This window comes from Quercus lobata, chromosome 8 (assembly GCF_001633185.2).
Source record: "Quercus lobata isolate SW786 chromosome 8, ValleyOak3.0 Primary Assembly, whole genome shotgun sequence".
NCBI classification, from domain to species: domain Eukaryota; kingdom Viridiplantae; phylum Streptophyta; class Magnoliopsida; order Fagales; family Fagaceae; genus Quercus; species Quercus lobata.
The window spans coordinates 28,614,841-28,627,422 of NC_044911.1; the positions used below are offsets into that span (position 1 = coordinate 28,614,841).

At 34.6% G+C, this 12,582-nt stretch overlaps 1 protein-coding gene across 1 annotated transcript; it reads left to right on the forward strand.

Moving 5' to 3' along the window:
• Positions 1–1,833: 1,833 nt before the first annotated feature.
• Positions 1,834–8,332, forward strand: LOC115956048 (heat shock protein 90-6, mitochondrial). The gene is given in 19 exon segments (XM_031074505.1): positions 1,834–2,186; positions 2,823–3,005; positions 3,087–3,160; positions 4,204–4,329; positions 4,417–4,510; positions 4,609–4,692; positions 4,784–4,927; positions 5,019–5,132; positions 5,275–5,334; positions 5,522–5,788; positions 5,887–5,979; positions 6,071–6,107; positions 6,110–6,147; positions 6,368–6,622; positions 6,714–6,816; positions 7,176–7,350; positions 7,436–7,541; positions 7,650–7,739; positions 7,965–8,332. Coding segments are annotated over 19 exon segments (2,325 nt in total). The 5' UTR covers positions 1,834–2,075; the 3' UTR covers positions 8,136–8,332.
• The last annotated feature ends 4,250 nt before the right edge of the window (positions 8,333–12,582 follow it).

Consider the following 12,582-nt stretch of genomic DNA (forward strand, 5'->3'; position numbering starts at 1 on the left):
GATCTAGAAACTGAAGCAAAACGCTTCTCTGAAACCTTCCATACACCTCTACCAGACTTCTATCCCACAATGAGAGCAAGAACATATGGAGAAAATGTAGAATTAAGGAAGGTGAACAATGCATGTTCACGATTCTTCCAAATGATAAAAGCAGGATTAACCTCAATAGTAGCATTACTAGAGGAATCCTTCAAGAATTGATCTGGTGCCATAGTAGATTCATCAATGGCATCAATCATAGAGTATATCTTCAAAATTACTTCAATCTAATACTTCCAAACGATGTAATTAGAGTAATCAAGCTTCACAATCATTATAGATGACATGTTTAAGAGTAGCTGTAGTGAGGGATTGATGTGTGTAATGGAATTAGCTAGTAGGTATAGTAGTTGAGGTTGAAAAAGAATTTGGATTTGCAGAAGCAAGGGAAGCAAGGCTATGATGCCAAGAAGAATTTTAGAGAATATTCTAGAGAATACCCCTTTATCTTTCCCTTATGTGTGTGTGCACGCATGTGCATGTGTTTGTTTCTCAAAAAAAAAAAAGGCATAACTTAGGTACAATACCTTAGGTTCCCTATTTAAAATTTTGACACCTGTACAATTTAACAAACTATGTAAACGGCGTTAACCCACGGCTTAAAATTTTTTCTTTTTTCCTTCTTCCTTTTTTTCCTTCTTCAAGTCCAGTTGCCACATTTTCTACTGGGTTTCAAACCAAAAAAGGGACCTTTCTTCCTCATTTTCTCAGTAACCAAACAGGAAAGATCAAAAAATAAAAGCCAAATCTACTGGGTTTCAAACCAAAAAATGGCACCTGAACTTGAAGCTACAATTAGATCCGATTGGATCTGATCCGTTCAGATTCCACAGAATCATAGATCAGAAAAGAAAGAATCATAGATCAAAAAAGAAGAAAGGAAACAAATACACATACATACACATACCGAGAGAGAGAGAGAGAGAGAGAGAGAGAGAAAGAAAGAATCATAGATCAGAAGAGAAGAAAGAGTCATACATCAGAAAAGAAAGAATCATAGATCAGAAAAGAAGAAAGGAAACAGATACACATACATACACACACTAAGAGAGAGAGATATGATTTTTTTTTTCTTTTTTCATTTTTTGGGTTTTGGGTTTGGAAGAGAAGGGTTATGGGTGGTTTGGAAGAGAAAGGTTTTGGGTTTGGAAGAGAAGCCATTTGCAGGTACAGGAAAATGAAGAAAGAAGGAAATTTGGGTTTTGGGTTTGGAAGAGAAGGGTCATGGGTGGTTTGGAAGAGAGGTTTTGGGTTTGGAAGAGAAAACATTTGCAGGTACGAGAAAAAGAAGGGAGAAGGAAGGAAAAAAAAAAAGATATTTTAGTTTTAACGCCATTTACATAGTTTGTTAAATTGTACAGGTGTCAAAATTTTAAATATGGAACCTAAGGTATTATATCTAAGTTTTGTCCAAAAAAGAATGAGTAATTGTATATAATATAACTTGCCACACTCTCCCTTAAAAGTTAACATGACTTTTGAATGGAGTTGTGATGTATCTTTGTGTACCTATGTTTCTTACAAAAAAATATATATATCATCTTATTTATATATATATATATATATATATATATATATATTTATATATATGTATACATAAGAGACTGAATTTTTTTCAAAAAAAAAAAAAAAATCCAATCATACTATTTTGTTTTGATTTTTTTTTTTTTTTTTTTTTGAGAACTCTCCAATCATACTTGACGATACAGTGCTGCAAATTCCTATTAAAAAAAAAAATTAAAAGTGCTGCAATATTGCCTATGGGGGCTAGCAAGAGTGGAGGACCCACTTGGTAAAAAAAAAAAAAAAAACCGAAGGCCCAACCCAAGTTGTAGTAGTAGTACACAGTAATCTTCTTGTCAGGGATATACGGAAATGACGAAAATGCCCCAATCTCCAGAACCTTCCCAAAGCCCCTATGTCTCTCTCTCAAAAATTCAGAAACCCCTACTAAAACCCTAACACCCCACCCCTTCTCTCCCTCTTACACTCACGCTCACTCTTTCTCTGACTCTGTTCTTTTTCTTCCCAAAACAATGCACAGGCTCACTCGCCGCTCCGTCTCTGCTATCCTGCGCACCGGTGGTGGCGCACGTTACCGTAACTCCGCGGCTCCGATCTCCTGCTCCGTTCCCATCTTCGACTCCGTACGCTCTCCATCTCCCCTAGTCATGTTTAAAAGAAGAAAACAAAAATGTTGCCTTTTGGGTTATGTCTAAATTTTGATGAAATTTAGACATGGGTTTTCGCTTCCCTGCATTTTATTTTTTGTGTTTGTCGTGTCAGTCAATGAAAGCTTGCTTTTGTTTTCGTTTTTAGCATAAAGTTATCAAATTTATATCTGGGTTTTCGTTTTCTATCTATGTGTATATTTGGAAATAAATGTTTTGCTTAGAGAACCATGTGGTTGTGTTCATATAATCACAGTTGAAACCTTATTGTATTGATTTCAATTTACCTACAATTGACGAATTATGTAGTTGATCTCAATTCTTGGTGATATCGTACGTTTCTACTTCAATAATGCATTCATTTCCATGACGGGCTAAGCAATTTATGCATGAGGACTGTCATTTTTTGCACATTGACCCAAATAGAATTGGAAGTAGGACATATGGTTTGCATATTTCATTAAGTAGAAGCTTCGATTAAATTTGTGCCGCTTAATGTTTATGTATATATTACGATTGCTTGCAAGACTTAGTTTATTGCTTCATGTATTTGTACTGCGTTGCCAATTTTCTGGGGGCATGATATGTTTTATATTTTTTGATAATGAAAAGGTGGGAGAGAGCGAGTCAAGAAGCCGATGGTACTCAGTGTTACTTCCCAAGAGAAGTCATACCGTCAAATCTTTGAATCAAGTACAGCATCTGAAGTTTTTGGGCAAGAGATATGAGTCGACTTCTGCCGCATCTGATGCATCGGCCACTCCACCAGCTGAGAGATATGAGTATCAAGCAGAGGTACATTACAGCTGATTAGATTTTATATTGCGGCTTAAATGGTTTAAAACGAACTTTCTTATGTTTCTGTCTTGGTTTCAGGTCAGTCGCCTTATGGACCTCATAGTTAACAGCTTGTACAGCAACAAAGAGGTGTTTCTTCGGGAGCTTATCAGGCATGTTTTGATCTGTCTCTTTTCTCTGAGATTTATGCATGAGTGATATTTGCTTAGATATATTTTTCCAAAATTATTTTGATAAGTGGGTAAATTGTGGTTCAAGTCCAAATACTGCAACTGGCAGAGCAGAGGCAAGCATTATTAAAAATTTCAGACAGCATCTCTCATAGTGCTTCATACTTAATGAACATTGGTGGCTACATTGTGGACAGTGGTGTGGGGTCAGATTCTTTCAATTGATAATCTTGTGAAATAGGATTTTTCCCTAGTTAATTGGTGCTGCATGTGTCAGTGTTGTGGGCAATCGATGGATCATCTTTTGCTTCGTTATGAGTTTGCCCATGCATTGTGGAGTGAAGTATTTCAGATGTTTGGGATTCAGTGGGTTATGGCAGAGAGGGTTGTTTCTCTTTTGTTTGGTGGGTGGAACTGGTTGGGGAAACACTCCTCAAAATTGGTGCCGGCGTGTCTGATGTGGTTAATATGGAAGGAATGAAACTGCCACACTTTTGAGGATGTTGAGAGACCTTTTGATCATTTGAAGTCTTTGCTAATCCAGACTTTGTCTGATTGGTCTCAGGCTTGGGGTTCTACGCATTGTATTTCTATTTCTGATTTCCAGCACTGTATTAGTTTCTCTATATGATGTGATTGTAATTGTTTTAGATACTTTGTTTTCACCATTGTGAACGTGGAGTACTTCTTTCTTTCTCAATAAATTCTTATTACTAATAATTTTTTTTTAAAAAATGAATGGCTACATGAAGTCTAGTTTGAAGATTTATTTTTCAACTCCTGAAATTGATTTTTCTCTGGTTTTCGTGTGTGAGATAATTCTTGTGTCAAGAATTATGCTTGTGATTGTAATAGAAAACTGCTTGGATTTAAAATGGGTGGGTGCTTGTGCTTGTTCCCCAGCATTGAACTTTGTAGTATGGGAAAAAAAAGAAAAACCAACTTTCAAGAAAATTAAAGTTACTTTTGAGTTAGATGATGCTGTCATGCTGATTACTCCAAAATGCGGTTTGTTACGTCCACAGCAATGCAAGTGATGCCTTGGACAAGCTGCGGTTTCTCAGTGTTACACAGCCTGATCTTTTGAAGGGAGCTGCTGATCTTGATATTCGTATTCAAACTGATAAGGAAAATGGGATTGTTACTATCACGTAAGCTTCGTGAGCAGCAATAACTATTTTTTTAAATGAACTTCCTACCCTTTCTTTGCAGTATGAAATCTGTTTTTCTATATGCAGTGATACCGGCATTGGTATGACTCAACAAGAACTTGTTGACTGCCTTGGAACTATTGCGCAAAGTGGAACTGCAAAGTTCTTGAAAGCATTGAAGGTCTAATCCTTTTTTAAACACATTCTTAATTTTCCTCATTCCAGGTGCTTTGGTCAGAGTCATGTATTTACCTAAAAGAAATTCGATTTGTTTTACAGGATAGCAAGGATATTGGCGGGGACAACAATTTAATTGGTCAATTTGGTGTGGGATTTTATTCAGCATTTCTTGTTTGTGATAGAGTATGTACTCTACTGAGAATTTAACAATTACTTTTAACATTTGAATTAATTATATTGTTACCTTTAATTATGTATTTATTGTTATATGAAGGTTGTTGTCTCAACAAAGAGCCCAAAATCTGATAAACAATATGTGTGGGAAGGAGAGGCCAATGCGAGCTCCTATACCATTCGGGAAGAAACAGACCCTGAGAAGCTTCTTCCTAGAGGAACCCGCCTTACACTACATCTTAAGGTCATTTAAGAAACTTCATTGTTAAAGAGTAGTTTTTATCTCTTTATCATTTCTGAGCTAACCTCCTGCTCTATCTCATTCCCACTTTCAGCGTGACGACAAAGGTTTTGCACATCCAGAACGGATTCAGAAGCTTGTGAAAAACTACTCACAATTTGTTTCATTCCCAATATACACCTGGCAGGAAAAGGGATTCACTAAAGAGGTATGGCTATCTGTTTGTGTACCATAGTATCATAAGTAAAATGACTGAATGAACCCTCAGGGATTTTATAGGTTCCTCTTACTTTTACTTTAACTAGTAAATTTGGCATATTCTGTGTAATTATCCTCCGGCTCTGATTCAGGTTGAGGTTGATGAGGATCCAGCTGAAACCAAAAAGGATGGACAAGATGAGCAATCTGAGGTAGGTAGCTCCTTTTTTTTTCTGTACTACTATGTAAAGCAAGCCTCTAATTTATTATGCATGTATCTGAAATTAATACCGGTATCTTAAGTGCAACTGATCCATGACTTTTATATTGTGACAGAAGAAGAAAAAAACAAAGACTGTTGTTGAGAAGTACTGGGACATGACTTTTATATTGTGACAGAAGAAGAAAAAAACAAAGACTGTTGTTGAGAAGTACTGGGACTGGGAGCTCACTAATGAGACCCAACCAATATGGGTGAGCTTAAGATTTCTTTATTTGCATCTTTAATGTGCTTGAAAAAAATTTCATACATATACTGTACACCAACTAATTAAGCTGTTTATATTTGCTCCCATGGGAAAGGATGACATAGTCAATCCCAAGACCAAAAATATAAGGCTTTACGTGAAACGGGTGTTCATTTCAGATGACTTTGATGGAGAACTGGTATAATAATGGCTAAAGTTTGGACAAGAGAGGAATCCAGTTTCCTCAAAATTTTGAAGTGTTTGTGATGCTAATTGTTTTCATTTTTGCTTTAATAGTTCCCACGATATTTAAGCTTTGTCAAAGGTGTTGTGGACTCGAATGACCTGCCACTCAATGTCTCACGTGAAATTCTTCAAGAGAGTCGAATAGTAAGAAACATTTATCTTTTTAAACTTTTGGAGGGCTTGTAAGATTCTTTAGATATATCATGCTAATTTGTGTTTCGATGCTGTACTAAAGGTACGAATAATGAGGAAGCGTTTGGTTCGGAAGGCCTTTGAATGATTCTGGGTATATCCATGAGCGAGAACAAAGATGTATGTCCTCTTCTCGTATTGTTTCCTTTTATGTTGTAAACAAACAAGTTCCAATGGTAACCGAATGTTTTTACTCCTCTTGCTCTCTTTCTTGCTCACTGTGTGTGTGCCTTGTCAATGTAAGAACAAGTACAGTTTGTGCCAACCCATCTGTGGCAAGTTGTTGAGCACTATATCTTTCCATTATTTTCAAAATTTACACATTCTCTGTCTGCTGTAGGATTATGACAGGTTTTGGGAAAACTTTGGCAAGCACTTGAAATTGGGTTGCATTGAAGATCGTGAAAATCACAAGCGTATTGCTCCATTGCTTCGATTTCTCTCTTCCCAAAGTGTGGATGAGTTGATCAGCTTGGACGAGTATGTTGAAAACATGAAACCTGAACAGAAGGATATCTATTATATGGCTGCTGACAGTGTGACAAGTGCTAGGAACACACCCTTCCTGGAGAGACTTCTTGAGAAGGATCTTGAAGTAAGTGCCCACCTCCATATTAATCTAATTCTTCTATACTATATTTTTCGTCTAGTGCTTATGTATGCTTTTCTCGGTTCTGTTGTTGTAGGTGCTGTTCTTAGTTGACCCTATTGATGAGGTTGCCATCCAGAACCTCAAAGCATACAAGGAAAAGAATTTTGTAGATATTAGCAAGGAAGATTTGGATTTAGGTTAGTTTGTTGAAACTCTTTGTGATTCTCGTAATACTATTCTTGTGTGGGAGGCCTTTGCTTCTCTCGTATATGCTTATAAAAAAATATTTTATAAAAGCTTTCTTTTTTATAGTATCAATGACACTTTAGTTTAGAGATGAAAGTTGTAATGATTTATCAGCCATCTTGTTCACCAGAAACCTGGATGATTAATAACAGGGATTGGTGAATGGTTTTGAGTAAAGATAGAGTAATAAAATGTTCTATGACCACCATTTATGAAATGTGGAAAGAATTTATTGTTCCATAACTGAATGGTAGAATCTTTGGCTTCCACTTGGGTCAGTTTAGTGAAACATGATTTGAAATTTGTGCAGGTGATAAGAATGAGGAAAAAGATAAGGAGATAAAGCAGGAGTTTGGCCAAACTTGTGATTGGATTAAAAAACACTTGGGTGATAAGGTTGCTAGTGTTCAAATTTCTAATCGTCTGAGCTCTTCACCCTGCGTTCTGGTATCTGGCAAGTTTGGTTGGTCTGCCAACATGGAGAGGTAAATTTCTTCTCATTTTTTTTTCTAAATACGATCCTTTTGGTAAGTTTCTAACACGGTCTAGGTCTCATTGATTTCCTTGCAGGCTAATGAAGGCACAAGCTGCTGGTGATACCTCTAGCTTGGATTTCATGAGAGGGAGAAGGGTCTTTGAGATCAATCCTGAACACCCAATCATCAGAAACTTGAATGTACAGTGAACAAAAAGAAAGCCAGCTACATGCATACATGAGCACGCACACACACACACCATGTCTTTTTACGCAACTTCAATAATATCTTTCAACATTATTTTGCAGGCTGCATGCAAGAGTAACCCAAATGACGAAGATGCTCAGAAAGCCATTGATCTTTTGTATGATGCAGCCTTGGTTTCTAGTGGTTATACTGTGAGTATTCCTTTCTTTTCTCTAGTGGTTTTAAGAAGCTATAGTATTTTCTTCAGTTTAATTGGCTGTGCCAGTATCTAGGTGTGGGGCATGCATGTGTGCCCCAACAAATATAGTCCCACCTTAGAAGAAAATCTAGTTGTCAACTTCTATTGTTGGTTTTTGCACTTGTTATGATGTATGCTATATTCTATTTAAATTAACTTAAAGCTCTTTTTGATGCAGCCTGAAAATCCAGCACAGCTTGGCGGGAAGATATATGAGATGATGGATATAGCTCTTTCTGGCAAATGGTCAACCCCTATTGAGGTTCAGCATCCAGGAGCCATCTCCAACAACACAGAAACAGTTGAAGCTGAGGTGGTTGAACCTGTTGAAGCGGGTAGCCAAAAATGAAGATCCAAATATTGTAATATTTTTATTTTATTTTCGTATTTCACATGTATACGCCATGCTGTTGGCACTGCCTTAATTTTGAGGTCTTAGTTTAGAAATGTTAGGGAGAATTTTGGGTGTAATGTAGAATTGATTGGATTTATTGAGAACAGTTTAGCAATCATCAAAGTTTTACTCTCTATGTTGTGATTTCATAATCGGTTGAAATGTCCTGCCCAATTGTTTAAGGACAAGGGCCCTTGAATTTTTTTTTTTTTTTTTTGGGTCAACGTTTAGACTAATTAAACTGGTTGCAAATCAAATTATTGAATTTCAGTGGCATTCATCATATCATAATTGTTAAACCTAAAAGCATATAGTTTTTAATGGCAACTGGGATAGAATTTTGTAAAAGGCTTCTCAACTGTCATAAAAACTAGTCATGGACTCACTTAATCCATGGGAATAGATAATTATTAAAGAAAGTTTTTATAGAAAAAAAAAAAAATATATATATATATATATATTTTATTGATAGTTCTTTTCATTTCCTATAAAAGTGGTGTCAAAATTTTCCTAAAATGAATTGTTAACCATTGCCCTAAAGGTGCCTGTTAGCATAACCCTATAATGTATTATTCATTAATTAGCTCTCTAAAATTTGTTGAATATAATTTTGTTCTCTTTAATAATTAAATAATTTTAAAAAAAACATCTTTCTATCTCTACCAATATATCATTCTAGCATTTTGGGTGTGTCTGGTTAATATTATTCCTATATAAGGTGGTCCATATTCTTTGATATTATGTTATAGCATTTTTTTTTTCTTTTCTTTTTTTCTTTTTTTTGTACGGCTAAACTTTTTAAGTTTCAAATAAATTACTCAAATTCTTTATTCTCTTAAAGGAGATTATCATGATAATCAAAACTCATAACAAATTTATATTGAATATATATAATTTATTTACTAAATTTTATTTTAGATAATTTGTTCTTCCTAGGGCTGTCCACAGAAAATCGGTACTCGACCCACCCGCAAAAACCGTCCGATCCGACCCGAGTACCGGCCAATCCAACGCTGGTGACGGTCGGCGGCGGGTCTCCGCCTCCAAAACCCGTAACCGGCAGGTTGGTTGGCGGGTTTCCCCCCCAAAATCCGAAAAACCCGAACCAACTAGCGAAACCCCATAATCCGATGAGAAACCCAGATTCTGGCAAGCAAAACCCAGATTCTGCGCGAGCAAAACCTAGATTCCGGCGTTATTTGATAATTCCGGCGAGTTTTGAGATGTATTTTGGCTAGATCTTGACTAGATCCGGCGAGATTTCGCTAGATCTAGTTGAGTTCTTGGCTAGATCCGCCAAGATTTCGTCGGATCTAGTCGAGATCTTGGCTATTTTCAGCGAAAACGCAAAGGATTTGGCCAATTTTCATCATTTTCTAGCCGGATTTTCTTTATTTTCCAGATCTCGACTCCGACCGAACCCGACCGCTGCTCGTTGATGTTCCAACCCGTCCGAACCGACTTCTCCGACGGTCGGCGGCGGGTTGAAAGTTTGCCCACCTGATCTGGTCGGGTCAGTTTCGAGTTGGGCACAAACCTGACCCGGACCGACCCGTGGACAGCCCTAGTTCTTCCTAAAAATTAAAAATTTTCAAAAAGTAATTTTCATCACTCTATTTTTATAAATATATAATTTTTTTTAATGTTTTTTCTTGCTAAATTTTTTTAATGTTTTTTTATTGATATTATTATTCTTTTTTTAAATGGTCCATATTCTTCTAACTATTGTTATTATGCATTATATTTTTCTAATTTCTTTTGGTACAACTAAAATTTTTAAGTTTTAAAGTTATTATTTAAATTCTCATTCTCTTAAAGAGGTTATTATAATAACCAAAACTTATCCTATAATTACAATTGATATTACTCAAATAATTGATAGTACTCTCAACCAAAACTTGTCTTTTTTTTCATTCTTATGTACGTACACCAAATTAGACCAAAGTGAACTGAAATGGATCAAATTAGAACAAATAGACCAAAGTGGATGGAATGAATCAAATTGGACCAAATAGACTGAATTGGACAAATGTGCACCAAATGAACAGAATAGACCAACGTGGATTGAATTGAACTGGAATGGACTGAAGTGGACGAACTTGGACCAAAGTGAACAAAGTAGACTGAATTGGACTGAAGTGGATGGAAGTAGACCATATGGACCGAACAGGACCAATTTGATATGTTTCCTAATTTTTTTTCTTTACAACTAAAGTTTTTAAAGTTTCAAATATATTATTCAAATGTCTCATTCTGTTAAAGAATATTATCATGACAATCAAAACTCATCACAAAATTATACTTGATATTACTCAAATAATTGATAGGCACATTCAAATACATAGCCAAGATTGTGTTTATATATATATATATATATATATATTCAAATTCTCACTTTCAAAATGATTAAGTATTAACTCAAACAAAAATTAAACCAAAGTTATAAGAGGAAGAGAGAGGAGTTTTGATAGGGAATTCAAAAAATACAACCCCAAAAAGTATTAACCCAAAATAGAGTTATAAGAAATATAATGATTCATGAAACTAAAGTATGCTTGCAAGAAAGAATGAAAAACAAAACAATATTAATCAAGAACTTAATAAATGAAACATAAAAATATCAATTCCCATATAATATTTATTTTCAGAATTTTGTACATAAGCTATGTTAGAAATTTGACAAATTTTTTCTGTGGGAGAACATTTGTCTTAGCTCCCAATCAATTATTGTTCGTTTTGGGATGGGCAAGAATCGACCTACGTCCCACCCACACGAATCTTAAAAGGTATTCTCCTTAGGTTCTCGCTATAGGTTCTCCTCTTAAAATTCAGCCATGTGACTACTTAACTAAAAAATATACTTCCATTCTATGAGAAAAAATCCACATGGCAGAATCTTAAAAAAAGAACCTAAGAAATAATACCTAAGTACTGTACCTAAGTCTTGCTCATTTATTATTGGTAATAATTATAGATATTATAAATATTCTACTAAATGCACAATCATATTATTAGATTAATGAAAAAAATTAAATTAAAAGAAGTATTATGTCCACAACATTTTTACAACAAATCATAGATAGTTAGTTATTATTGGTTATAACCATCGCGTGCCTTTGGTACGATGGTTACTCCACAAGTATAAATGCTTGTAGGGTGTGGGGGGGGCAAGGGTCTGGGTTCAAGTCTCAAAGAGAGAGTTTCACACACATGTACACTTAGAATAGATTATAGTAGAATTTCTATCTTGTATCAAAAAAAAGTTATTATTGGTTATAATTTTGAATCTATCATTAATATTACTTTTTTGCCCCATCAATAACAATCTATAACAACCTGTCATTTAGAATTTTTTTGTGAAAAGGAAACCCAGAAGTTATTTTATTACAATCAATTTATTCCAATAATTAAATCTATCATAATTATGAAGGAAACCCAAAAGTCATTTTCCCGCTTTTAATAGAAATACATATATAGCAAGAAAATGCATATAAAATGTCCCTAATGTTTAGCTTTCGAGATTTTTTTTTTATTTAAAAAAAATATATATTTTGGAACCATAATTAAATATACTACAATTATAACAAAATCCTAAAAGTTAACTTATCTTCTTCCACTTTTTCGTCACATAAAATTAAAATTGTTTGCATATAACAATAAAATCTATACAACATTCTCCTAACTTTAAGCTTCTGATTTTTTTTTTTTTTCATGACAAAAGGGTTTTTTTTTTTTTTTTTTATTCTTTGGATTTTGATAGGAAGTGTTTTTGTTTTTATATCACATCATTATTTTAGCAATTACAATTATATTTACTTCAATTATCTACATGTATAATATTTCATCTTCTTCCTAACCTTTCACCTTCCTCATTCTCTCTTAATTGGTGAATACGTTTCTTTTTCTCTTCCCCTCCATATTTTTAGATGTAAATATTTTATTTCTTTGTCACTCTTATAATGAACAAATTTATTAGGAAATTTGACGAGAAATTTGTTTCACCATTGCATTTTTGTTTTTTTTTTTTTTTTTTTTCCCTCCACTATTAGGGCTCATTCTCTCTTAATTGGTGAATACGTTTCTTTTTCTCTTCCCCTCCATATTTTTAGATGTAAATATTTTATTTCTTTGTCACTCTTATAATGAACAAATTTATTAGGAAATTTGACGAGAAATTTGTTTCACCATTGCATTTTTGTTTTGTTTTGTTTTTTTTTTTTTCCCTCCACTATTAGGGCTCTCTCTCTCTCTCTCTCTCTCTCTCTCTCTCTCTCTCTCTCTCTCTCTCTCTCTCTCTCTCTCTCTCTCTCTCATATTTTTCTACCAATCTCTAACATTTTTCTCTTATTTGTTTTAATACTTTTCGTTTTACAGATTACTCTTTGTATGTAGAATTCAAGAC